The sequence below is a fragment of the Zingiber officinale genome, chromosome 5A, assembly GCF_018446385.1.
Source record: "Zingiber officinale cultivar Zhangliang chromosome 5A, Zo_v1.1, whole genome shotgun sequence".
NCBI classification, from domain to species: Eukaryota; Viridiplantae; Streptophyta; class Magnoliopsida; order Zingiberales; family Zingiberaceae; genus Zingiber; species Zingiber officinale.
Window position 1 is genome coordinate 23093909 of NC_055994.1, and position 27217 is coordinate 23121125.

The 27217-nt window shown below is 40.0% G+C and overlaps 1 protein-coding gene across 1 annotated transcript; it reads left to right on the top strand.

Moving 5' to 3' along the window:
- Positions 1-23344: 23344 nt before the first annotated feature.
- LOC121980316 (pseudo histidine-containing phosphotransfer protein 2-like) lies at positions 23345-26516 on the top strand. The gene is made up of 6 exons (XM_042532307.1): positions 23345-24770; positions 25426-25556; positions 25648-25716; positions 25817-25888; positions 26018-26090; positions 26245-26516. Exons 1-6 carry the CDS (start codon positions 24711-24713, stop codon positions 26293-26295), a joined length of 456 nt encoding a protein of 151 aa, XP_042388241.1. The 5' UTR covers positions 23345-24710; the 3' UTR covers positions 26296-26516.
- Positions 26517-27217: the final 701 nt, after the last annotated feature.

A 27217-nucleotide genomic window follows, 5' to 3' on the forward strand; every position in this document is an offset into this window, starting at 1 on the left:
TATTTTCTACCTTCCTATCCTTAGGTGAGATAGTCCTAGCATGATATGAAACATATTTTTTCTTACTCCTATCATACTTTCTATTTTTATGATAAATAGCATTAAAATGATATAAACTTGATCTAGCATGCTTTTTATCATTACTCAAAGGAATTGCATTAATAAATGATACATTGGGTTTGCTCCTAAGAGCTCCTCCTTGAGTTGAGCTTCCTCCTTGGACCTTGGTCGTTTCCTCCCCTTAGGACATTGACTCCGATAATGTCTTTTTTGGTTGCAAGAAAAGCACACAATGTGCTCCTTGCCTTTTGTACAATAGGGCCGACTTCCTTGAGCTTCTCCTTAGTCTTGGGTGTCACTTGACTCTTCTTCTTGGTCAACTTGAGACACTTACTCTTGTAATGTCCACTGTCTCTAGACTCAAAGCAAATAATATGATATTTATTATTAACAATTGAAATTATTATACCTTTTCTTGTAGGGGTGACACATGATCCTCCATTTAATTTTTCTTGACTTGTGGAAGTAGCACCATCTTCCTCTTCATTTGACCTGGAGGTAGAAGCTTCTTCTTGCTCTAGTGTCAACGAATGATGCTCCCTCTCAATCCTTGAGGTGGAGGCTTCTTGAATTTCCTCCTCGAATGTTGAGCACCTCTCGACCTCCAAATCCTCATGCACATCAAACAAAGAGTATGTCCCTTTGCCTTTGTCTTGACGCTCTCTTGAGGATGGATCTTCTTCAATTTCTTCTCCTTTGGAAGATGAGCATTTCTCAACCTCCAAACCTTCTTCTTCGTGATCCAATGAGTCTCCCTCTATGGATTCTTCTTGATTTGGTGCAGTGGAGGGTACCATGAATCTTCGTCAATTTACTCCAAAGCTCCTTGGTGTCTTGGTATTCCCCAATTTGGCTCAATTTGTTGCTCAATAATAGATTGACTAACAATTTAGTTACTTTGTCATTTTCCTCTCTTCTTTGGATTTGTTCCTTACTCCAATTACTCTTCGTGATGATTTTGCCTTTGCTATCCCTTAGAGCTTCAAAGTCTTCCATTAGAGCAAACCATTGCTCTATCTCCGCCATCATGAAATTCTCAATCCTTGATTACCAAATATCAAAGCTCATCAATGTGCATGGTAGAGGCATCCTTTTGTTATATCCGAGTCCATCACTGAAATCCATCTTGAAGTTGAGCTTGTTGATGAAGTCTTTAACTTTGTTGACTTTAGGCTTCAACTTCTTCTTCCTCTAACTCTTTGCCTTTTCCGACAATGAGTCCAGTGAAGAGCGGTCTCACTCTAATACCACTTGTTGGGACACTCCGAAGCTAGAGGGGGTGAATGTCTCATCTTGCTCGTTCGCTCGCTTCGTAGATGTTGTTACAACAGATAAACTCGAAGCAAAGCTCCCCAATGCTAATAAGATGGATTTACTTGGTATCTGCCTCAAACGAGGTGACTAATCCAAGGATCTGACCCTCTCTCACACATCCACTATGAAAGAGATCCTTCTCGGAAATAATCTGGAGCTGGAGAAGCCTCGTACAAGCTCACATACAAAGAAGATACAAGAAGAGAAAGATACATGCTGATACAAATAAAATCTTACAAGATTTACAATGATGAAACCCTAGCTTGCTCTCTTCTTGCTTGTAGACACCTCTTGATTAACTTGAAAGTATAGCAACACATCTTTCTAAGTCTCCAAGAACTAGTGTGTAGTTGTCGAGAATCTATGTCGAGAATCTGTGTCGAGCATTGGCTTCAAAGTCTCAATAAAAAATCCTTTTCTAGGTTCACTTGACATCTCTAATCAATTCAGCTTTTCCCTAATCGATTATCATGTCATCTGATCATTCACGCACCTGCAAAAAGGCTCTTTTTAACTCTAATTTATTAGTGACGCATTCCAATCGATTCAGAGAACTTTAATCGTTTACCCAATCAATTCTGCAACTCTCTGTTTATTCATGAAAAGGTATTAATCTATTAGCCCAATCGATTAAGTCTTCTTAATCGATTGCCTCAATCGATTCTCTCTTCTCACAACAAAATACTGCCTAATCGATTAACCTAATCAATTAAGCATGGCCAAAATCGATTGCTCAATCGATTCTGCTACCTTCTATTCTGGGAAACAACCTACCCTAATTGATTGGATCAATGGATTAGGCTTAGCCCAATCGATAGACCAATCGATTCAGGCCTATTTCTGTGTTCTCGCAAGAACATTCTAATCGATTACACAATCAATTAGCTTAGGTCCAATCGATTGTCTCAATTAATTACACAACCCTAACTTGCTTCATCTAAGTCTAGGGTTCTCTTGCCCAACATCTGGTCAACCATGACCTACTGGCACTTGTACATCAAGTGTCCAGTCAATCCTTTAGCTCACTTGGACTTTTCTCCTTGTGCCAAGTGTCTGATCAATCCTTTTCCCACCTGGACTTTCCAATCACCAAAATTGACCCATCTGGACTTCTCTGCTCATGCTAAGTGTTCGATCAGCCTTGACCCACTTGGACTTCAACTGTCTGACTTCACTCACCAAGACTTCAACTGTCTCACTTCACTCACCAGGACTTTCTCATTGCCTAGCTTCACTCACTAGGGCTTTCCAACTTCCTAACTTCACTCACCAAGACTTTCTAATCTACCTGGCTTCACTCACCAGGATTTTTCAATCTACCTGGCTTCACTCACTAAGGCTTTTCACTTGGCTACACTCACCAGGACTTTTCATATCTACCAAGTTTTACTCGCTAGGCTTTTCATCTCCTAGCTTCACTCACTAAGATTTTCTAATTTACCTGGCTTCACTCACCAGGACTTTTCACACCAAGTGTCCAGTCAACATTGACCCACTTGGATTTTCTTCTTCTGCCAACCTTTCTGTTAGACTTGCCCTTACCTAAACTCCAGTTAGAATTTTTCAGTCAAGTATTCGGTCAATACTAACCTACCTGACTCTTCTATACATCAAACTGGTTATCTCTTGACCAAAAGGGAATTGCACTAACGATCTCCCCAAATGGACAATTGCACCAGCAATCTCCAAAACACATATCGTTAAATATCCGATCAGTCGTGACCTATTTGACTCCTTCCTCTCATATTGTCAAATATCAAAACTCAAGCTTAGCTCATTTAAGCTTAGTCAATTTGGTCAACATTGACCTAGGGAAATTGCACCAACAAAGATCACGGTTGTGGTAGCAACCTCTCCTTTGTACATGGGTCAAGCATGTACTATATCATCATGTCCTTTTCAGGACTCAAACTCCCGTGAATCAGATATAGTCAGGATCGAGATCTCAATTGTGGTATATAGCAACCTCCCCTTTACACAAGGGTTGAGCGCATACCGTATCATCATATCATTTTTAGCACTCAAACTCCCATGAATCGGACATAGTCAGGATCAAGATCCTAGCTATGATAGCAACATCCCATTCGTACAACCGTTGAACACGTACAGTATCACCATATTCTTTTCAAGACTCAAACTCCTTCGACTTAGACATAGTAAATTAGGGTTGAGATCTTAGTTGCAGAAGCAATCTCCCCTTCGCACAAGGATCGAGTGCATATCATATCATCGTGTCCTTTTTAGAGCCCAAACTCCCCTTACTTAACATAATCATGGTTGAGATCTTGGCTGTGGTAGCAACCTTCCCTTTGCACAAGGGTTGAGCATATACCGTATCGTCATGGCCTTTTCAAGACCCAAACTCCTAAACTCGGAGATAGTCGGGGTTAAGATCCCGGCTACAGTAGCAACCTCCCCTTCGCATAAGAGTCAAGCGTGTACAGTATCGTCTTGTCCTTTCAGGGTCTAAACTCCTTTGACTCGGATATAGTCAGGGTCGAGATCCCGACTACGGTAACAACCTCCCCTTCGTACAAGGGTCAAGTGCGTATCATATTGTCATATCCTTTTTAGGGCCCAAACTCTCCCGATTCGAGCATAGTTAGGGTTGAGATCGCGGTTGTTATAGCGACCTCACTTTCACACAAGAGTTGAACGTATATCGTATTGCCATGTCCATTTTAGGGCTCAAATTCCTCTAACTCAACCATAGTCAGGGTCTAGATCCCGACTGCGGTAGCAACCTCCCTTCGCACAAGGGTTAAGCATCTATCATATCACCATGTCCTTTTAAAGACCTAAACTCGCTCGGCTCAGGTATAGTTAAGGTTGAGATCCCGACTACGATAACAACCTCCCCTTCGCATAAGAGTCAAGCACGTACAGTATTGTCATATCTTTTTCAAGGTTCAAACTTCCCCAATTTGAATATAGTTAGAGTCGAGATCCTAGCTTAATTATCAACCTCCCATTCACACAAGAGTCAAGCATATACCGTATCATCATGTCTTTTTTATGGCTCAAATTATCCTAACTAGAACATAATCGGGGTCGAGATCTCGGCTGCAATAACTATCTCCCCTTCACATAGGGGTTGAGGGAGTACCATACCTGATGTGTATAATTCATAAGTACATGGTTGCCATTAAGTAATAAAAAATATTGAACCACATGAATTTGATATAAGCACTAGAGACCAATCAGAGTGAATTAGCTAAACAACTGAGATTTGAAAATCTATGTACTTAAGTAGAGAGAAGTAAAGTAAGAAAAAAAGCGAGAGAGACAGTAAAGAGAATGGTTGAGGAAATTGGTTAAAGAAAACGTTCTAAGAACTCAGTTTCATTGTGATGTTAATCAATATACAAAGAATTACTTATTACACATCCTCTATCCCTATGCACATGTAAGAAGTTCAATTGAATACCGACTCTACCCTGCGATAGTTGTGACTAAGTGTTACTTCTATTAGTATCTTATGCTATCAAGTATGAGTGGTCACCTAGGAAGTCTGGTTAAAGGGATACCTTTGTAACTAGGATCCCCGGTCATACAACTATAAGAATACACTAAACACTTAATAACATAGATCTAAAAATAACCCATTAAACCTAATACAATACTTTCTTGTAGGGAATTATCCTCCCTTTCAAGGTAATACTCTAGATGCCCGATTAAAGGGATACCCTTGTCACTAGGGCCCTCGATCATATTATCTAGAGAATCCCCTCTATAAGGTGAACAAAATAATATAATCATTCAATCATACATGAGATTCAAGCATAAACACACTATACACACATAAGATCAAATGAATATAATTCATAAGCAATGTCATACGGATAGGAAATTGGCAAATCCAAAGAGTAAACATCAATTACACATCACAACTACTCCCTCAATCCTAACACAATGAGATATACTCCATGACAAGAGGAGATAAATTCAAAAATACTGAAATTGAAGCTTAAACCCCAATCTAAAGAGAAGAGGGAGAAAAGTTTATCCAAGACGTCGAGTGATCTTCAGATCCAATCTTATGCTTCCGGAGTCAAAGAAGATGACAAAAATAGTTTCATATCTTCGATTGGAGTGTGAAAGGGGCATAGATCTGGACCAAGATCAGTCTCTCAAGAGGGAGAACCTTCCTCCTTGAAAAGGGGAAGAACTGCCCTTTTATAGAGCTGGGCACGACACTACACAGGACCCATGTCATGGCCAAAGCTTGAAGCTGCTCTACTGGAATGGCACGGTCGGGGTGTGAATCCATTCAGCTAGAATGGCATGGCCATGCCAAAAGGAACTACCACACCTTAGATTGGCTCTAGAGATTTGGTACATCCATGCCTTTTAGCACGGCCCAACGTTGTTTTACCTCTGGAAATTTGGCATGGTCGTGTAAAACCATACAGTCCAAGCTTAGTTGCACTCTGGTGGAGTGGTATGGTTGTACCCTTTAGTACGACCATATGCTGCTTGCCCACGGATGTGGAGCCACGATTATGTGGAATCACACGGTCAGGCTTTGCTCTTCTTTTTTGATCTCTCAAAAGCACGTCTCAATACCATTTTCGCTCCAAAAATATATTCTATCAACAAAAAAATAAACAAAGAGTATATCTCCAACAAAGGAAATAATTATGCTAAAAATATGATAAAGAGTTGTGAAATTGCATAGAACATACACAAAGAAAGTAAGTGTATGTACGTTAAAACATGTATAAAAGTATATATATTCTATGTATATCAGTATTACCATGTGTTTTTCAAGGCCTAAACTCCCTCGATTTGGACATAGTGAAGGTCGAGATCCCGACTACAATAGCAACCTCCCCTTCACAAAGGGGCCAAGCACATACTGTATTGTCATATCTTTTTCAGGGCACAAATTCTCCCGACTCTGATATAGTCGAGGTTGAGATCCTGGTTGCGGTAGCAAAGTTCCCTTCCCATATGGTCGAGAGTATACCATATCATCATGTCATTTTCAAGGTCCAAACTCCTCTGACTCAAACATAGTCAGGATCGAGATCCCAAGTACAATAATGACCTCCCATATGTATAAGGGTCGAGTGCATATCTTATCATTATGTCCTTTCTATGGTCCAAACTTTCCCGACTTGCGCATAATCAGAGTCAAGATCTCAGTTGCAATAGCAACCTTCCCTTCATACAAGGGTCGTATTGTCCTTGGTTGCTACAACATTGACAGAAAGAAAATACAACCCCCCCCCCCCCCCCCCATTATACTCAAAAGGTTGATTACAAGAGAGAGGATCTTACAGTAGCATATAACAATCCTAAAAGTAGGATGCATCTTTATCAGGAATGCTATTGTTGATCTTCGACGGGCTGATAGCAAGAAGAGGTGAGTCGACAGGTAGATGCCCAATCTCTTCCAGCTGCTTAAGGGTGCCATTGATTCTATATTGTACCATTCGAATGAAACGGATGTCAACTAGATCATAGAACTTCTCATATCATAGGAATTCTTTTTTCTTGGTGGCCTAGCGCTTGTCCTCCCTCGATTGGTACTCCTGGAGCTCTACCATTTTGTTCTTCAATTAGTTTCTCTAGGCTTTGAGTGCCACCTAAAGTTCCACCTTAGAAGCTTCCAGGGCCCCAGCCTCAACTTTAGCTACCTCAACAGCGAGGAGGGTAGCCTCCAACTTGCATCGTCGGGTCTCTGCTAGGGTTTTGGTCAACTCAACGTCTCCTCGGGTGGCTTCTATCTCCACTTTCAGAAGCTCAAATTCCTTCTGGTTAGCTTCTAATCTAGCCTAGGTGGTTGTAACCTTGGTTGTCATCACCTCCCATTTTGTTTTCTATGTTTCTATAACAGCTATCAACCTTTTTACCTCTTTCTATTGCTCCTTCTCCCCTGACTTCAACTTCTCATTCTCAGCCTCAAGGGATTTAATCTCCCTCTTCATTGTATCCAGGTTATATGTCACTTAGATCTTCTCTATCATCACCTCCACTAGTTCTCTTCTCAATCGGATGATCACTGCCTGATTAGAAGCAGAGTCAGCTTGTTGTTTCTTTAGGCGGTTGATCTTCAACTTCGCAAGGGTCATTTCTTCATTGGTCGCAGTCGAGACATCCTGGGAATGGGCTTCCACTAGCCGGGCCTCCACTTCAACTACTCAAGTTAGTAGTTCTCTATGACCCTGCCAAATTTCATGGTATCGTTGGTCGAACACTATCAGCTAGGACATGTGCTTAGCCTCATTCAACAAAAGCTCCTTTGCCAAAGTCCTAATCGGCATACCCTTGGCCGCTTCTTTAGTGTTCCTCCACCCAATGGCCGCTAGACTGTAGAGGGTGACATCCAGTTTATGCTCGCCCTATATTTGTTCCTAGGATGGTCTACGATAAGCGGGACATTATCTTTGCCTGGGAGATCTACCCAATGATCTACGAAACCCCTATTGGACCCCATGGTTATTTTGGTGTGATCAACCAAGTTAAACTTAGGTCCTGTTTTGTTTTGATCCCTATGTCTAAGTGTGAAGGAGCTTAGGAGCATAGAAAGTAAAGCGGAAGATGCAGCTAGCGAGAATGATGGCACAGGAAGGGAGCCGACGGGCTCTATGCATCCGAGGGACGAAGTGCTGTGGAAGAGTACACCGGTGGACGAGAAGAATATACATGACGTTCGATGGACAAGAAGCAGAGCGAAAGTCTGCTCGAGGAGAAAGCCAGAAATTGAGTTCGAGTGAGCCTTATTTCGATTGGTCACAATCACTCAGGCGATCAGAGCAGCAGCGGAGCAGAGAGAGGTTGCAAAGACTGTTGGAGGCACCCTTAACAATGGTTGAAGGCACCTCTAAGGCGCGCCTGTGCCTCCGCCACCTTTAGGCGGAAGACGCCCTTCATAAGCATGGAAGGCACCCTCCATAAGCATGGAAGGCGCCCTCCATAAGCATGGAAGGTGCCCTCCATACTTATGGGAGGTGCCCTCGACCAGATTTCTAGCTGTTTCCAAAGGATAAAGTTTTATCCTTTGGCGCCTCGCTGGAGGGACCCTCCAAGTCCTTGGGAGGCACCTTCAAGCTACGGATAGGATTTCTATGAGCTATAAAAGGGCCCCTGGAGCTAGGAAATAACACAACAATTGTTGTAATCCATTTCCTAGTCTTTTCTGAGCTTTTCATAGATTGTAAGAGGCTTCTACACCTACACGAAGGAGATATTTCTAATGGATCTTTGCAACCACCTTAGATTAACAACGACCTAGATTGTAACCAAGTTAAACCTGTTAGCATCTTTTAATTGTATTAGTTATTCATTTGAGTTTATAATTATCGTGATAGTGCTAATAATCTTAGTTGGAAAAATAGAAAAAGATTTTGTTGTATTTTTTAACAGACGTTGTGCCCTCTTACCGGCCCCGCTGCACCAACAAGTGGCATCAGAGCCCAACCACCTCAGAAGGACTGACTGTCGACTGAAGTATCAAGATTAAGACTATGGCCAGTGCAAGCATTCATCCACCAAAATTTGAGGGAGACTTTGCACAATGGAAATGCCGAATGGAGGTATTCTTCAAAATAGATTTTGAAATCCTACTAATAATGAAATATAGTTTTATAGCTCCTGATCCTGTCCGAGAGTCGAGGTGACGGACACTGGGGATGTGGCACTCCTGTTGACCATGCGTGGACCTCCGATGAGACTAGCCTGCAAGCACAAAAGCGTCAGTGTCGAGCCAAGGAGTGGTTCCCCGGCGATGACCCTCCGACGCTCAAGTCAGATCTCTGGCGAAAGCAGCAAGCAAGCAAGCAAAGAAACAAAAGTGACAGCGTAACTGTAGCTACAGTAGAATGAGCATACCTTCGTCGAAACTTGGGGTCCTTTATATAGAGCTCCCAGGGGTGCACATGCATGCTCCTCGAGGCATGCACACATCTCAAAGCTTTCCCTGATAGGGCATGTCAGAAAAGTGTACTTAACACTGTACCTCATCAACCTGAGCATATCCTGACGAGACAGTGGAAGCTTCCGTCGTACAATTCTCCGCCTGATCATGCCGCCAACCATGCTGTCTGTCTATGGCACGAGTCTCGAGGAGGATACTAGTCAATCCTGCCTTTGTCTGTTAGTGGGCCGAGCGGGTGAGCCGCTCGGCCAGCTTTTGTCTGCTAGTCGGTCGAGCGGATGACCGCTTGGCTAATTCTGCTGTTTGGGCTGAGCGAAGAGGTCGCTCGGCTATTTTTGCTGTCTGGGCCAAGCGGGGTGGCCACGTGGCTACTTCCATTGTCTAGGTTTGCTAGGTCGGGTCTGCGCTTCGCTGGCCATGGTCTGATCTGTGACCGATCTGGATGTTCGCCCGACACATGACTTGCCGGTCGGCGCCTACTTTGGTGATAGTCTTTGAGCGTCAGAAGCTTAGTGCGAGACCGAGCTGTAATAATGTCGGACCGGTCATCCCTTAGTCTGATCGGCTCATGGGGTCGCCCGGTCGGACGCTAGCCTGGAGGCATTGACCGCCTTGACTTTGACCTTCCATGTGGCGTTGACCTCCTGCGGGGTGGGGCCCGACCTTATCACCAGATCAGTTCCAAAAGACAAAGAAGAATATCAGTGGATGAAGAAAGAACAAGTTGACTTCGTGGTGAATGGTAAAGCAGAATTCCATCTGCTCAACGTTCTTCCATCCCTAGAAGTTAATTGAATCGACAGCTATGACTCCACCAAAGAGGTCTGGGAGTTCCTAGAACTCCATGAAGGCACTTCGGAAGCAAAGTTAGCAAGGTGGGACATCCTCCGAACCCAGTTGATAAATCTACGGATGAACAATGGAGAAAAGGTAGTGCAACTCCAAGCACGAATCAAAGAGCTCAGCACTCAGCTAAGCAATCTTGGAGAATTAGTAACAAATCGAGACTCAATCCAATATGGGCTCAACGTCTTCCCGAGAACTTTAGAATAGACGTCCTTAGTAGATGCATACTACATCTCTAAGGATCTTGAGGTAAGTATGCTAGAAAATTTGTTTTCCTCTTTTAAACTTCACGAATCTTGAATTACAGATCCTAAAGAAATAGAAAAGACAAATCTCAATGTTGCCCTAAAAGCAAAGACGGAAGATTAAGACTCCGAAGCATCCATCGATGAAGTCAAAGCGACTCTTATGGTAAGAAAGTTCAATAAATTTATTAAATCTAATAAATTTAAATCGCAGACGAGAAAGCATCTTCGAAATAGAAGGATCGTCTGATGCTACAATTGCAACGAAGAAGGGCACATCAAGGATGACTGCCCAAAACTGAAGAACAAAGACAAGGAAAAGAATAAGAAGCCAGCTCGGCCCAAACATAATCTCAAACCAGGTGGGATGAGTCGTCATCCTCTGAATCAGAAATTAAAGCCTATATCAGACTAGCTCTAATGGCAACCCATCAAGAGGAATACAAAACTAGTTTAGCAATGAGCATTGATGAAGGAGGAGGATCATTGGAAGAAAGCAACGATGAAGGGGTAGCATCAGAACTCAAGGTAAGTGAGGTACATGCTCTTTCACCCGTGCATTCTTTTCAGTTCATTAAAGCACTTTTGAAAGATTTAGTAAAATTGAAAAAAGAGAACATTGATTTAAAAAGACAGTTAGATAATTTAAAATCATAAAATGATAATTTAAAAATTCAAATCAAAAGCTTGAATGGTGATTCATGCTTGAAATTGAATAGTTGTCAAAGACCAAAGTATGGAAAGTATAGTAGATTAAATTGGTATATTAGACATCACCAAGGACAACTTAGAAGAATTCCCAGAAGATATATACCCCCAAATTTTTAATTAACCCAGTAGGAAGGAACCTATATTAGGTTCCAAAATCTTATTTAGATTAAACATTTTTTTATTTAAAGTTTTTAGAAAAATTAAATGTTTAAATTCTTTAAAAGGTTTTGTCTAGAAATGGTTGATGATCCAATAACCAAGAAGGTCTAGTGCCTCGTCACAGTCTGGAAGCCAATTACTGAATTAAATATTTAATTGACAAACTAATAAGCTTGTGAAATTAGATAAATAATGTTTTTAATATTTGTCAATTATTTAAAAATTTTATTACTTAGAAAATTTTTAATCTCAAAATTTTTAAAATTATTGTTTTACCTTAGTTTTTAATGTGATCAAAGGAGGAGGAATAAATACAAGTTTAGGGGGAGTTACATTTTTTTATCAATTATGTTTGATTTTGCTATTTCATTTATTATAAATTATACTCAAATTTTCAATTTCTTATATTGCAACTTAATACTTAAAATGTTTTGCAAACTTAAAATGTTTTGCAAACTTAAAAAGTTTTAAAAATTTATTTTTTCTGTTTGTTTTACCCTAACTTGAACTTGGGTTAATAGACATCAAAAAGGTGGAGATTGTTGGACCCCGTGATTGGTTTGGTATGATCAACTAAGTTAAAGTTAGGTCCTGTTCTGTTTTGATCCCTGTGTCTAAGTGTACAGGAGCTTAGGAGCATAGGAAGTCGAGCGAAAGATGTAGCTAGTGAGAAGGATGACACGGGAAGTGAGCCAACGAGTTCGGTGTATCTGAGGGATGAAGTACTGCAAAAGAGTACACTGGTAGATGAGAAGAACGTATGTGACGTTCGAGAGATGAGAAACTGAAGTGGAAGCCTGCTCGAGAAGGATGAAAATTGGGTTCGGGTGAGCCCTATTTCGGTTGGCCATAATTACCTAGATGATCGGACCAACAGCGGAGCAGAGAGAGGCTGTAAAGACTGCTGGAGGCGCCCTCAACAATGGTTAAAGGTGCCTCCAAGGCGCGCTCACGCCTCCGCCACCTTCAGGCGGAAGGCGCCCTCCATAAGCATGGAAGGCGCTCTTGACCAGATTTCTAGTTGTTTCCAAAGGATAAAGTTTTATCCTTTAACACCTTGCTCGAGGCGCCCTCCAAGTCCTTGGGAGGCACCCTCAAGCTACGAATAGGATTTCCAATAGCTATAAAAAGTGTTGGATCGAAAGTGCTAGAGGGGGGGTGAATAGCGCTCATGGCTTTCACAGTCGATTTCGGAATCGTAAAAGTAAACGCAGCGGAAAAGAAACAACACAAACACAGAAGACACGAGAAGTTACTTCATTCGGAGCCTATCTCGACTCCTACTCGAAGGTCCGCGGTCCTTGACCGCTTTCGGTGGGCAACAACTATATGTCGAAAAGATGATTACAATTTGGAGTACAATTAAGTGCAATAAAGGAACTATACCAACGAAAAGAGAACAGAGAACTTTGGAGTGATTCGTTGGAGTAGCAGAGCGTTGTTGAGGTGTTAGCAGTAGCACACGGAAGAGCGCAGTTTTCTGTTCGAAATCGATCATCTGAGCTGCACCTCGAGGCCTCCTTTTATAGCTCTGCAAAGTCTGATCCAGATCCCCAAGCTTCGGGATCAAGTTTGACCCGACGCGGATCGGTCGACCGATCCCCTGTTCGGTCGACCGATCAGGCGATCTTCTCCCATCTGATCCACCTGATCCTCTCGCTCCGCTTCTATCTGGTCAAACTTCATCCGAGGTTCGGTCGACCGATCACCATGTTCGGTCGACCGATCAGCTGTCCTGACTCTGTCAACCTGGCCTGATCCAGTCAACGCCCAACCCTAGTTCAGTCGACCGATCCCAAGGTTCGGTCGACCGATCCCCTGGTCGAGCCTGGTCCAACCTCTAGAGATCTGATCTGCTGGCTTGTGGGTTCGGTCGACCGATCCCAAGGTTCGGTCGACCGATCCCGATCACTTCTAACTCTGCATAAAAATGTTAGTTACCTACAAAACAGAGTTAGAACACAATGGAATATATAAATGAATAAACTAACAGCTTTCGGACTGTCCGGGTCTGACTTCGGATTTCCTACCGGAAACCCTAGGTCGACCCGACGTCTACTGTTCCCTCTACGGGGAACGCGTCCTCACCTACTCCACTCAGGAGATTTACCTTTTGCCAATGCGATCCTCCAGATCGACTGGATTTTTGCTCGGCGTTTGATGCCTCCAGACTTTCTGTCGGACGCCCGCTTCCCGACCCGTTCAGTCTTCCACCTGGTTCACGACACCAGGACTTTCCACCTAGGGTTACCACTCCCTAGGACTTTTGCCTGAAGCACTCGACCTGCCAAGACTTTTCGCATAGGGTTACCACTCCCTATGACCTAAGGTTACCACCCCCTAGGGTTTTTCCCTTGCATAACCGCAGCTAGGACTTTCCTGAGACACTCAATCATACATATTAGATAACAATTAAACTTAACTTTGAATCCCTTTACCATTATCAAAACATAGGTTCGATCGTCGGATGCTTCCCGCATCAACAAAAAGGCCTCTGGAGACAAGAAATAACATAACAACTACTATAATCAGTTTCCTAGTCTTTCTAATCTTTTCATAGATTGTAAGAGGCTTCTCCGCCTACATGAAGGAGATATTTCTAGTGGATCTTTGCAACCACCTTGGATTAACAACCACCTAGGTTGTAACCAAGTTAAACATGTTAGCCTCTTTTAATTATATTAGTTATTCATTTGAGTTTATAATTTTGTGATAGTGCTACTAATCTTAGTTGGAAAAATAGAGAAAGGTTTTGTTGTATTTTTTAACAGACGTTGCGCCCTCTTACCGGCCTCGCTGCGCCAACAACCCCGACCCACAAGAGGGTGTGACGAACTAGCCTCGATGCGGAAATTCCCCGACTCTGCAAGGGACATGGGAGCCATGGCCCCCTGGAGTGTGGATGGGCCGCATGCTCTGGAAGAGCTAGCCATGGCTAGACGATTAGCAGACTAGGATGGTGCACTCAACAGTTGAACTGGTATGGGGATCAACGGGCTTATGGAATTGGCAGGAACTCACATCGGGGCAGACGAGCCTGAATGACCTATGAAAGTTCTTGGCGAGCATTGCAACTTCCTGGTAAATCTAAGGGGCGCGCCCAACTCCAAGGATGAAGTTGGTTCCGCCACCTCTAGTCAGCGAGCTGGAGGCATTCCTGACTCCCTTGACAAGCTCAGTTCTCTAACTGTCGCTTGGGCGATAGCCTCCATTAGAGTTACGATCGAGGCCAGGGTGCCCTTTCCTCAGATGTTGCCTCATCTATGGTGAGATCGACAATTGTCATCCTGCACGCCTCCAATTCTGCCTCTATGAGCTTCACCACTTTGTTTATGGACGCCTTCCACATAGTGACGGCTGCAAGAGATATACACCTTCAATTAGACATTAAAAATTGTAAAGAAGAAAAATCTTACCAAATGAATCTTTAAAGGGGGTCAGCAGGGCTCAGCCCAAACATATGTAGCAACCCCTCCTCAAGTAGAAGGTTACTGTCAAACTTTAAGTATTGCAACTTCTATGATGCATTGAAATGGCCATGCTCCAGGTGGCAATCTTTCAAAGTGGGAGGTACGGGTAACTCGTGTTGCCACCAGGTTGACCAAGACACTAAACTCGGGGGTTTGACGAATAAAAATTAGGATTTCCACCCCTTTTGTGAAGATGGGAGGCTCTTAATGACGCCAAGCCTAGTTCTAGATGAAAAGAAGAAGACCCCATCTTCCATCTTCTTTAGGAAAAAAAAGAAGTGAAAGATCTAGGAAATAAGGGAATTCAATACAAACGGAATAGAATCACTGCTCCGGTTAGAATTTGGAACAAATTTGGACCTAGCTGAGATAAGAAAATGCAAAAATATTTAGACACTTCGGTAAAAAATGCTGGAATGGGGAAACACAATCCACTCAAAAAATGACTTCTGAAGAATGTCATGAAATAGGGAGATCGATGATCCAGCCGATCATTACCATTTGGGAGGCTTATCAGATTATCGACTGGGATCCTATATGTAGTCCTTAATCGATCTAAGACATCACCGATAAAACTAAATTCAACTAACCTATACCAAAGAACAAGATGATTCCCCATCCATTGAGGAACTACCCGACTATAGAGGACACCTGGTCAAGGCTAATCTAAAAGAAGAATTACAGGGAAGGATTGAATAACTTACTGAATGAGAAGATGTAGAAAGCTCAAAGATGAGGAAGATGAAGAACGATAGACTCAGAATCGATGATTGCACGAATAAGGGTAAGGGCATCCTTATCTAGCCTAATATATCCTGAGTTGGTCAACCAAGGTTATCGGATCTCTACATGGGCAGGATGAATTTCAATCTTAGAATCAACCACATAGAACAAATTAAATCCAAGTAATCATTGTCTGGTGAAGGACGCTTAATCCTTTTTGTCACAAGTCACATCACATTAATGTGATGCAATCTTAGAGACACACTAGTGTATTCTGGGTTCGAGAATTGAGGTAGATGACACAGGCAGCGCATTTAAAAAGAGTGACTACATTTAAAGACATAATGATAGAGGTGTGCAAGCATTTAATGTATAATCTCTTCAGAAATACGCAAGAGATCTGCCACATAGCTTGGGCAGTCAAGGCAGCTGGAATTATCCTACATCCTTCGACTAGATTTAAAAGGGAGACTTGTGATCCGAGGAATAATCAGAGAGTGTCATGTGGATATGGGAGGATAGTAGTCTTGCTGAGGTGGTGGTTCAAGCTAAGGAACAATCGAGTCGACCCCATCTCCATGGCGGCCTCGTCTCCTTAGTTCCCTCGACTCCTCGGTCCCCCTGACTCCATAGCCCTCCCACATCCTTGGCACCCCCGATTCTGTGGCGCCCCCGACCCTGAGGCACCCCCATCTCCCTAGTGCCCCTCTCTATTTTAGGACTATTTCAGGAAGAGGATAACGCTAGCATGGATCTAGGGATTTTAGACTATTTTAAGAAGAGGATAACACTCGCATGAATCTCAAAATTTTAGATTATTTCAGTAAGAAAATAACAATCTCATGAATTTCTGGACACGTGGAGAACGTAGAGATTAATCATCGTCTTATAAAAGGTAGTCTCCTCATAAGGTCACATGTATCGAACACACGCATCCAAAACTCTAAATGTCGAGAAAAAAATTGGATATAAACAAGTAAATAAATTACTTGTATTATATTCACACTTTAAAGACACTATAACACTTTTGAGGATCACTCACAATTTTAGAGAGGAAAAGAAAAGGAAGATAAAGAACAACTTTCAACTTGAAGACTCTATACTTTTATTTTTTGTTGGATGATGAAACAAGAATGCAGGGAGAGTATTTATAGTACTCACCATACAAGATACATAGTTGATCAGAAAACTAAATTCTATCTACCAAAAAATTCTATCCCTATCCATTGGATGAGAGAAATACTCTCAACCATACATTTTAATTCTTATCAATTAAATTCTATCTATTGAATGAGAGAAATACTCTCAACCACACATTCTAATTTCTATCTGTTAAATCTTATCCATTGAATGAGAAAAAATACTCTCATCTATATATTTATTCTTATCCATTAACGGGTTGGTATTGATCTTCAACACTCCCCCTCAACACCAACCCTTTGTATTGTGCTGAGTTGATAACGGAACATCTTAAATTTGTTGGCGTTTAATCCTTTTGTAAACACGTCCGTAACTTGATCATCTGTACTAATTTGTCTCATCTCAATTTCTCCTTGCAAAACTTTTTCTCTGATAAAATGATAATGAACTTCAACATACTTAGTTCTTGCATGAAGATTGGATTTTTTGCCAAACGAATTGCTGATTGATTGTCACAATATACTATAACTGCATAATCTACTGGTTAATGTAGATTATTCATTAGTTGTAGTATCCATGTGCTCTCTTGAGCTTCCATTGCTGCTGCTCGATACTCAGCTTCAGTAGTTGACAATGATACATTTGGTTGTCTCTTGCTGGACCATGAGATTGTTCCAGAACCAAGCTTGAATACATAACCAGTTGTTGATCTTCTTGTGTCACAATCTCCTGCATAGTCAGCATCGCAGTAGCCAACTAACTTGCAGTCTTCATTTCTTTTGTACAAAAGGCCATAATCAGTTATACTCTTTATATATCTTAATATTCGTCGAGCTGCTTCCAAATGAGGCTTCTTTGGATTTTGTATATACCGACTTATCACACTGACTGCATAAGAAATATCAAGTCAAGTTAAGGTTAAGTAGATGAGACTGCCTACCAATTGTTGATACATAGTTACATCTTCTAAACTTTTCCCTTCATGTGCACACATTCTGATATTTGGCTCCATGGGTGTCGAGATCGGCTTGCATTCGAGCATTCCAAACTTTTTCAACAAGTATTTGGAATATTTTTGTTGACAAAGAAATATTCCATTTTGTGTGCGATCAATCTCTAAACCAAGAAAATGCTTAAGTTGCACAAGTTCTTTCATTTGAAAGCGAACTGATAAATTCTCCTTTGTTTGAAGAATTTCTTCTTTGTCATCACCTGTTATGACTAGGTCATCCACAGATATTAACACGATAACTAATTTTCCTTTATTTGTTTTAATAAATAAGCTGGAATCTACAGATGTTACTAAATAGCCACTTTGAGTTAGAAATTCAGCAATTTTACCATACAACGCCCTAGGTGCTTGTTTCAATCCGTAGAGTGCTTTCCATAGCTTACACACATATTCAGGATGATGTTGGTTCTGAAAACCTATTGGTTGGATCATATAAATTTTCCCATCCAATTCTCCATGAAGAAAAGCATTCTTCACATCCATCTGCCATAGATTATAGTCTTTGTTGGCTGCAAGTGCAAGAAGGATTCGTATAGTTGTAAGTTTTGCCACTAGACTAAATGTTTCATCATAGTCTAGTCCATACTATTGAGAGAAACCATGAGCTACCAATCATGCCTTGTACCTCTCGATTGACCCATCTGGACGACGCTTTATTTTGAAAATCCACTTGCAAGAAATGGGTTTCACATCTCTTGATTTTAGTATGAGATACCAAGTTTGATTTTGCTGCAGTGCATCAATCTCTTCTTTCATAGCTATCACCCACTCAGGACTTTGCGACGCTTCTTCAAATGTCTCAGGCTCTGTTGCTTCTTCAACTATGGTTGCATTGGCATATTTTGGATTTGGCCTTCGTGTTCTAATTGACCTTCGGAGTTGAGATTATGGAGTTGATTCTTCCATTTCACTAGGTCTCTCTTCTTCATTTGGTTGTTGATATATGCTGGTTTGCCAAGGACTCTGAGCCACTCCTTATTCAATATCATTGTCATTTGGATCTCCTGATTCATCTGAACTTGGTTAAAGTTGAACAATATGCTCTCTCATCTTTTGTTACAATTTATCTTCGAGGTCTTTAGAATCTGACAACACCTCCTTAACGGGATTCCACCAAGAAGATGCTTCATCAAACACTACATTTCATGAAATGTAACATCTTCCACTTGTTGGATCGTAACATTTTCACCCCTTTCTTTGGATATCATATCCCACAAAGATACATCTAATAGCTTTCTTGTCGAACTTGGTTCGTAAGTGATCAGAAATAAATACATAACATACGCAACCAAATACTCGAAAGTAGCTAACTATAGGTTTTATGTTCCATAATTTCTCAAAAGGTGAAATGAATTCTAACCTTGGTTGAGGAAATTTGTTAATGACAAAAGCTGCAGTCCTCATTGCTTCAGCCCAAAACCATCCAAGTACATTCTTGTCGTGCAACATACTCCGACAAACTTCTGTAAGATGTCAGTTCTTTCTTTCTGCTACACCATTCTGCTGTGGTGTGTTGGCACATGTGTACTGATGGTATATTCGACTTTCTCTTAAGTATTGGGAGAACTCTCTTGAGCTATATTCTCCCCCATTGTCTGTGCGTAGACAACAGATCTTTGTTCCCAATTCTCCTTCGACTGACTGTTTGAACTCTTTAAACTTGGAAAATGTATCAGATTTTTCTTTCATAAATAAGATCCAGACATACCTTGAGAAGTCATCAATGAATGTCACAATGTACCGCATACCGCCGATTGATGGTTGCTTAACGGGTCCAAATACATCAGAGTGGACTAACTCTAATGGTTCCTTTACTTTAAACTTTGACTCTTGATATGGTAATTGGTGTGCTTTACCATATTGACATCCCGAACATACCGTGTCTGTTCGTATGTCTAGTTGAGGAAGCCCCTTAAGCATTGACTTCTTCATCATCATGTTTAACTTGGAATAGTTAACATGACCTAATCTCATATGCCATATGTCTGATGTTTCACTTTTTCTTGTCTTGTCTATATATGTAGACTTTGCTGACATCACGTAGACCGACTCTAGTCGTTGTCCCTCCATCATCGGTGTTTCTGATATTTTGAGATTTTGTTATACTTTTACATCTTCAGGACCAAATAGAACATAGTGACCTGATGATGTTAGTTGAGACACAGATAATAAATTTTTCTTCATTCCTGGGACATGATAGACATCTTGAAGTGACACCTGGTTAGAATTATATCGGGGCGTAATTATTGTCTTGCCAATGTGAGCTATTGGTAACCTTGAGTTGTTGGCTGTCACCACCATACGAGCTCCCTTATATTCGGACAAGTTTTGTAGCTTTTCTTTATCACCTGTCATGTGATTTGAGCAGCCTGAATTTACGATCCAATCATTTTTGTAGTTAATCTTGTCTGACATTGTTGTAAAAGCTACTTCATTTTCCTCTGCAACGTCAAGGCTTCAGCATCCCAGTCATCTTCGCTATTCTCCTTAGGATTGGAGGTAGCAGTATTACTCTGAACAAACTTTTTCTTGGCCCAGCAATCTTTTGCCATGTGGCCCACCTTCCCACAGTTATAACACTTGTCAATAAACTTTCTATTATTGACATGATTCTGTGGGGCTCTTCTTGGATGATGACCTTCATTGCCTTGATAATTCTTTACTTTGTCACCATCCTTTTTAGATCCATCACCGGCATATCGTTTGAAGCTGCCCTTACTTTTATTAGTGTAGAGCGCTTCCTCCTCACCCTTTAGCGAGACTTCTCCCATTTTCTTAGCCATAGCTTCTTGGCATGCAAGTAAATTTTCAAACTCAAGAAGTGATGGTTGTGTTGGCCATCCTTGTATGGCAATAACAAATCCTCGATATTCTGGTTTCAAACCATGGATAATTATTCTCTTTATCCTGGTTTCCCCAATAGGAGCTGTTGGATCTAATTCTGAAATTTCGCGACATATCCACTTTACCTTATGAAAGTATTGGGCAATCGTTTTGTCACGTTGCCCTATTGCTAGTAGCTCATTCTCCAGGAGTTGCAATCTTGCATCATTATTCTTTGAAAAGAGTGTAGCAAAGGTATCTCATACTTCCTTTGGTGTTTTGGCATCTCGGATGTGCTCCAACATTTCTTCTTCAATTGTGATTTTTAAAGCAAACATTGCTTTACCTGCCTTGATCCTCCATTTTCGCAAGATGCCATTAGCATCTTCTACTAGTTGCATGACTTCACTACCACTAACAACCTCCCAAAGATCCTGACCTTGTAGGTAGGACTCCATACATGTTGTCCACGTATTGTAATTTTTGTTGTTGAGTTTCTTTACTCCTCCTACTACTTGAAAGTCGCCCATCGTGTCGGAAAGATTTTGATTATACCGAACAAGTTTGATTAACAAACTTGTACAATATAAACTCCCTCACGATTCAAGATAACTCCACCAAGAACAATCCCTGATCGTTCAGCTCTGATACCAATTGTCAAGAAAAAAATTGGACTATAAACAAGTAAATAAATTACTTGTATTATATTCACATTTTAAAGACACTACAACACTTTTGAGGATCACTCACAATTTTAGAGAGGAAAAGAAAAGGAAGGTGAAGAACAACTTTCAACTTGAAGACTCTATACTTTATTTTTCATTGGATGATGAAACAAGAATGCAAGGGGAGTATTTATAGTACTTACCATACAAGATACATAGTTGATCAGAAAACTAAATTCTATCTACCAAGAAATTCTATCCCTATCCATTGGATGAGAGAAATACTCTCAACCACACATTCTAATTTCTATCTATTAAATCTTATCCATTGAATGAGAAAAAATACTCCCATCTATATTTTTATTTTTATCCGTTAACGGGTTGGTATTGATCTTCAACACTAAACATCTTATTTTCATTCTTCTTCCTCCATCTCTGCCGACAACTTACTTGAGCGGCGGTGTGGCTGTGCCGAGGAACCCTTGACCATCACTTTAACCTTCTTTCTTTCATCTTCTTCTAACCAAGATCCAGCGGATCTCTCAGTCAATTCTCATTGTGACTAGGCTATTGACGACCAATTTGGCATCCACATCAACTTACCGGTGGTTCATTCATTGGCGTTCTCGATCAATATCATCTACAATGATAAATTACACAATGAAGGGAAGTCACTTGTGCCACTTCCATCAATGATCTTCATGCACGTTTTTTATGGTTATTTTCTATTTCATTTGGCATCCTTACGAATCTTTCACTCCGTCTGCTGTGCGTGTTCTTTTGTGGATTAGAGTTAAATAGGAACGAAATTCCAAGGTGAAAGTTCTATCCGCTTTGAATGATGCACAAGGGATACGTGGCCACGAGCAGAACCGATGATATCTTAAGATTCCCTTGGAAAGCTCAGTAACACTGCAGCCATAAAGCTAAACCTGAAAGTTCCAATTATTGATTTGTCGCTTACAGAACAAAAATATGAATATGTTGATAAGGATGCTTTTGATGACACTGTGCATTTATAAAAATTTATTCCGATATTTGTTTAGTCAGGGTTAAATGCATTGTATTTGCGAAAAAGGAAATATGGAACCTTTGATTCTTGATAAAGATAGTTGAGGTAGATAAGTTCACTTACATTCAACACTGTGTCTATATAGAGTTATCTTTATCCTACCTCAGATAAAGTCACAATAGCTATCATCCATTCATCTTTTATTGCTGTGAAATATCTATCTGACACTCTTCCAGATTTTCTGCTAGAGTTTGGCTATTTTTATTTTTCTAATTGACTATTAGGAAAATGCAAGCAAATTGAAGGAAGAAGCAGCTTCATTCATCAGAGAACACATTACTTTTCTTAATCATTAAAATTCAGAATTATTAAGTGAGCATGTTGGCATACACCATCGTTTGCATTTCCATTATCTTTCTTCTAGTTGTTGAGAAAGTATGAAAGAAATAAGATCCGTTAAGATGATGCTATGTTTTATTCATTTTGAAAGTGACCCATGATAAGGCCTAAGTTCTTCGGGATTATCTCTTCTACTGAAATAACAAAACTGTATCAAAAATAACTTGCTACCCTCTACATTTGATTTTTTTTTTTTTTTTTTTGTATGCTTAGTATTATGGGAGTTAGAAGGGGAGCTTTGAGGTAATAGTAAAATTATTATCGTATGACTTTATGGTCATGGGTTCAAATTATAGAAATAATATTTTGTACAATAAATCTAATGTGATCTATACACCGGACTATCCTTTTGTTAGTATTATCGGAACTAGATGCATTTCTGTTGTTGGATCATTAATTAGAGAGTTCTCTTGCTGTGATTGAATGATATTTCCAATTTTTCTCTCCAATATATTGTTAGTTTATTTATCATTTTTAGGGTAAAATACAAGCTTGGATTACTTGAAATTTCATAAGGGCTACGGCAAGGTTGATTTTTTTGCAGGTAATCAAAATTTTCTTGAGAAAATTCTCCAATTTTTTTGGCAGCATTTGAATGTTGATGTTGCAATATACAGAACCTATGCCACCTCTCTGGGGCCTTGCAGTTTCTCCTTTTTATTCCTTTTGGAGGTAATTTTTCACGCAATTCTCATTTTCATGATGCGCTTTTGTCGATTAAGGTGGCATCGAAGGCTTAATGTTAAAAGAAAATAATGTTTTCCTTACTCTGCTTCTTGGTGTTTGTGCTTAGAGCCGACTGTTCTTCCATGGAAAATTTTGCTGGAGCTGATCTTGCCACCTTACAACAATGTATAGTTCAAGGTCATCCAATGGCTGTACTTCAGAATAAGTTCTAATCATTATGATTCATTTAGCTGAGAATTTTACTTTTTTGCAATAGTGCTGAACTTAGATTCTGTCATCAACATTGGACAATGATGTAGGGAAAGAATCGACATCGTCGAACCAATTATTTATTGCATTCCAGAACTTTTACTCCTTTAGCAAAGTAGTGGATGAACCAAGCACTCTAAAGATATCAAAACAGGGCACCAGGCTCTCAGACACATTGCAACATCCTACTACTATTGGATATGGAATAAAGATAGCATATGAAGTGTCTATTCTTATTCTCATCTTTTCTTTTCTACGTGCTTCATAGAATAAAAATCCAAGAAAATAACTTTGTTTTTATTCAATTTTCTGCTTCAAATCTTACAAGTGTCGTTTCTGTTTAGGCTAAAATTTCTTCTGTAGTTGATTCAGATCATACAAACGCGAACTGTGGACGGTTATTCAGCAACTAATATACTGAAAACTTTATTAATGCAAGTAGTGCCTCATTGATTCAAGTTGTTGCGTCATGATGTTACTAACAATTTCCATTACAGTCTAGGTCGAGCATAAGTTGTTAAAGAAGTAGGCTACTGTGTGTCAGTGGGAATCTCATGTCCATGCTCGTATTTATCATCATGAATAAGGTTTTCAAGTGTCTTATACTTTGATTAGAATGAGAGAGTATCAAGTGGAAAAGTATGTTGGGATTGTATTTTCCCCTTTGGATCTTATGAACATGTATAAGTCAGGAACAAGATGAAAAAAGGACTCCCAATGCCAGTCAAGTTCGAACAAAAAAAAAAAAGATTGAGAGTTGCTTTAACTCTTGACATCATCATCAACAATGGCAATCTTAGTTAACTGAGATTCAAAATTTATAACTGTTGTCTGTGAGTATATATAAGTTTGAGACTAATCTGTAGCTAAAGATAAAATAATTCGGTATGGCTATGGAAAAAGACATTCTTATTCTTCATTTTGTTGGCTATTGAGGATGTTAATGAATAGATGAGATGACCTTTATTAACTGTTGGATTGCTATTACTTTTTCTCTATAAACAACCACACCGTTGCTAGTTTCAAAATCTAGTAGCTGTTGTTGTCGCCTATCTTAATCATTCCACTATCTCTCCAAGGCTAAACAGAATACTGCCCTGAATCGGACTTGGTTGTGTAATCCCAGTTTTAATTGAACAACAACACTATGACCCAGCTGAGCGCTGCCATTCCTGGTGATTATGTCACATACACAAGTCCTTTTCCTCCTCTATAAATAGCAACCTATTGTGGCTCTTATAACTCATCAGCACCAGTTCCTATTGTGAACCCCTCGCTCCATTTTATACTTTTGTCACTTAACTTGGTCACAGATGGAATACTCTACCTTGTACAACCAGATTGCCATGATGAAGAAGAGTTTCTTTGATCAGGTTATTGAATTTCTGCTCTCTGTTGTATTTCTCTGTTCAGTGTTAATTTGGTACTGACAGTTCTTTTAAGTTGGAAAGTTCATGTGGTCTCAGCAGAGAGCATTCAATGACTTCAGAAACTGATGGAATTACAAACTGTTATAACTCAAGTCCCTAAATAAAAAGTAATCAACTATAAATACAATATCCTTCTTCTAAAGAGAACAGACTGCAATAGTATAATAGTAAACATCATGCCATTTGTTTAGTTCTCTGTACTGTGTTTCCTGCATGCATTGAGTGCCTTAGAAAGTCATGGTAACCTTTGCTGATGCTAACTTAAACATTGTTTGTGGCACAACCATGAAACAACAGAATATTTTGAAGGATATATAGTTTATCATTTTCCACTGCCTTTTGTTTGGAAGGTGTTGTCGACCATGAAATGACGTCAAAGCTTTATTAATGTAACAAATAAAAATCCTTTTCCAAACTGTTACAAACTTCAGATAATAGCATACTGTGCGTTATGAAAATTCAATGGATATATATGTTTTTATTAATATGCATTTGAAAAGGATTGATGCAAACAAAGCAATTATGTTATGGTTGCAGTGGGTCTCTAGCCACGTCTACTTCTATCAGCTAAACAGATCAAGTTGTATTCATTTTTCAGGGTTTCCTGGATGAACAATTTTATCAGATAGAAGATCTGCAAGATGATGCTAGCCCTAATTTTGTGGAGGAGGTTGTCACGTTGTTCTTCAGGGACTCATCGAGATTGATCACCAACATTGATCAAGCCCTGTAAACACATCTTTTTGCAATCTATCCTAGTACAGGTAGATTTCTCATGTATATTGTAAGAGTAATACTTGATCAGCTTAAATTTAAACAGTGGTAAGCTTCCCCAAGATTTTGGACGGCTGGACTCACTCATGCACCAACTAAAGGGTAGTGCTTCCAGGTATTCTTTTGCTTAATTCTAAATATCTTAATAGAGCCAGCATGTATATGATGATGACGATGACGACGACGATGACATTTGTTTTATGGATCTTGCATAGCATCGGTGCTGCCAAACTGAAGAACGAGTGTACTGTTTTCAGAGATTTCTGTCATAAAGAAAACATTGAAGGGTATCTTTCCTCTTCCTCAACCATCTTTTGTTTCAACTGAATATATACTCAAGTAATTCTGTGCTTGTGGATGCATCCATGCAAGACAGTTTTTATTTTTCCTGTCGTTTGATTGATTTCTACATGCAGATGCTTAAGACAATTCCAAAAGGTAAAGAAGGAGCACGCAAGCCTGAGACAGAAGCTAGAGAACTATTTCCAGGTTCCATTTCTAATGACTCATCCAAGAGAAATTCCATAAAAGCCTTTTCATTATCTTCAATCTATTCTAGCTATCGATTTATCTGTATCTTCATCTATCTTTGTTAACTCGAGTTAACTTTCTGATACATTAAACGTGCACTTGATGGTGTCAGTTGCTCAGGCAAGTTGGTCCTGTGGAGAAAGCTAACCGATCCGGCAAATAATCAAGAGGGTGGAGATGGAGATTGCACATGAAAGTATGAGTCCATGATAATGCAAGTCTCAATATGTTTAAGCTTAGGTTGCACTCTTATGAGTTTAAGCAATGTTATTATTAGAGACAAGTTCACTTGTAAAAGCTATATGATAGACTCATTGAGGTAGCTGCTATCTCAACTGTATTGCTATAATTTTGTGCAAGGCTTTAGTCGCGATGTTGGGACGATTTCAGTGTTTTGATAACTGAACTCAGACTGATCTTTTTTGGTTTCTGGGAGATAAAACAGTGATTTCGAGCCTTTTTAAAATAGTAGTTTTTCTTCATCCGATTCTCTACACTTCTTTAAAATAGTAGCACTATGGATGATCGTTCAATCGAGCTCTATAGTTGTGGTGCACATATTGTCTCAAGAACATCAAGGTCCAAGGATTCTGGCAAATCTTGAGTGAAAGTTTTTAATGTGCAGAAAGGTAAGGGGCAGTCATTTGGTATGGAAATTTCACATTTTTATTGTATTAGTTCTTCCTACTTGAAATTGTTTTAAATATTTACCGAAATCAAATGGGTGCGACTATTTCAGATTCCGGAATTGGAGAGTAATTAAGATCAAAGTATGAGTTTGAATAACAACACTGCAGTTAAGACTCAGCAATCAACAACCTGAAATGAAGATGTTTGAGGCAAAGCTGCACTATGGAATGCATTAGTTGTAAGCATCCTGTTTTAAATGACTATACCACCTACTAATTTGATGAGTATCTTTATTCTAAGGAACCTTTTTAGCATATGAAACAAGTATTAATCCACTATATTGATTATCTGAGTTTGCATTTTGGTTTGGTTTATCCTTGCCATGGTGATTGTGCTTGTGTTATGAATCAATAAGCCTGATTGTGAATGTGTTGTGGATACTTAAGTGTATATTG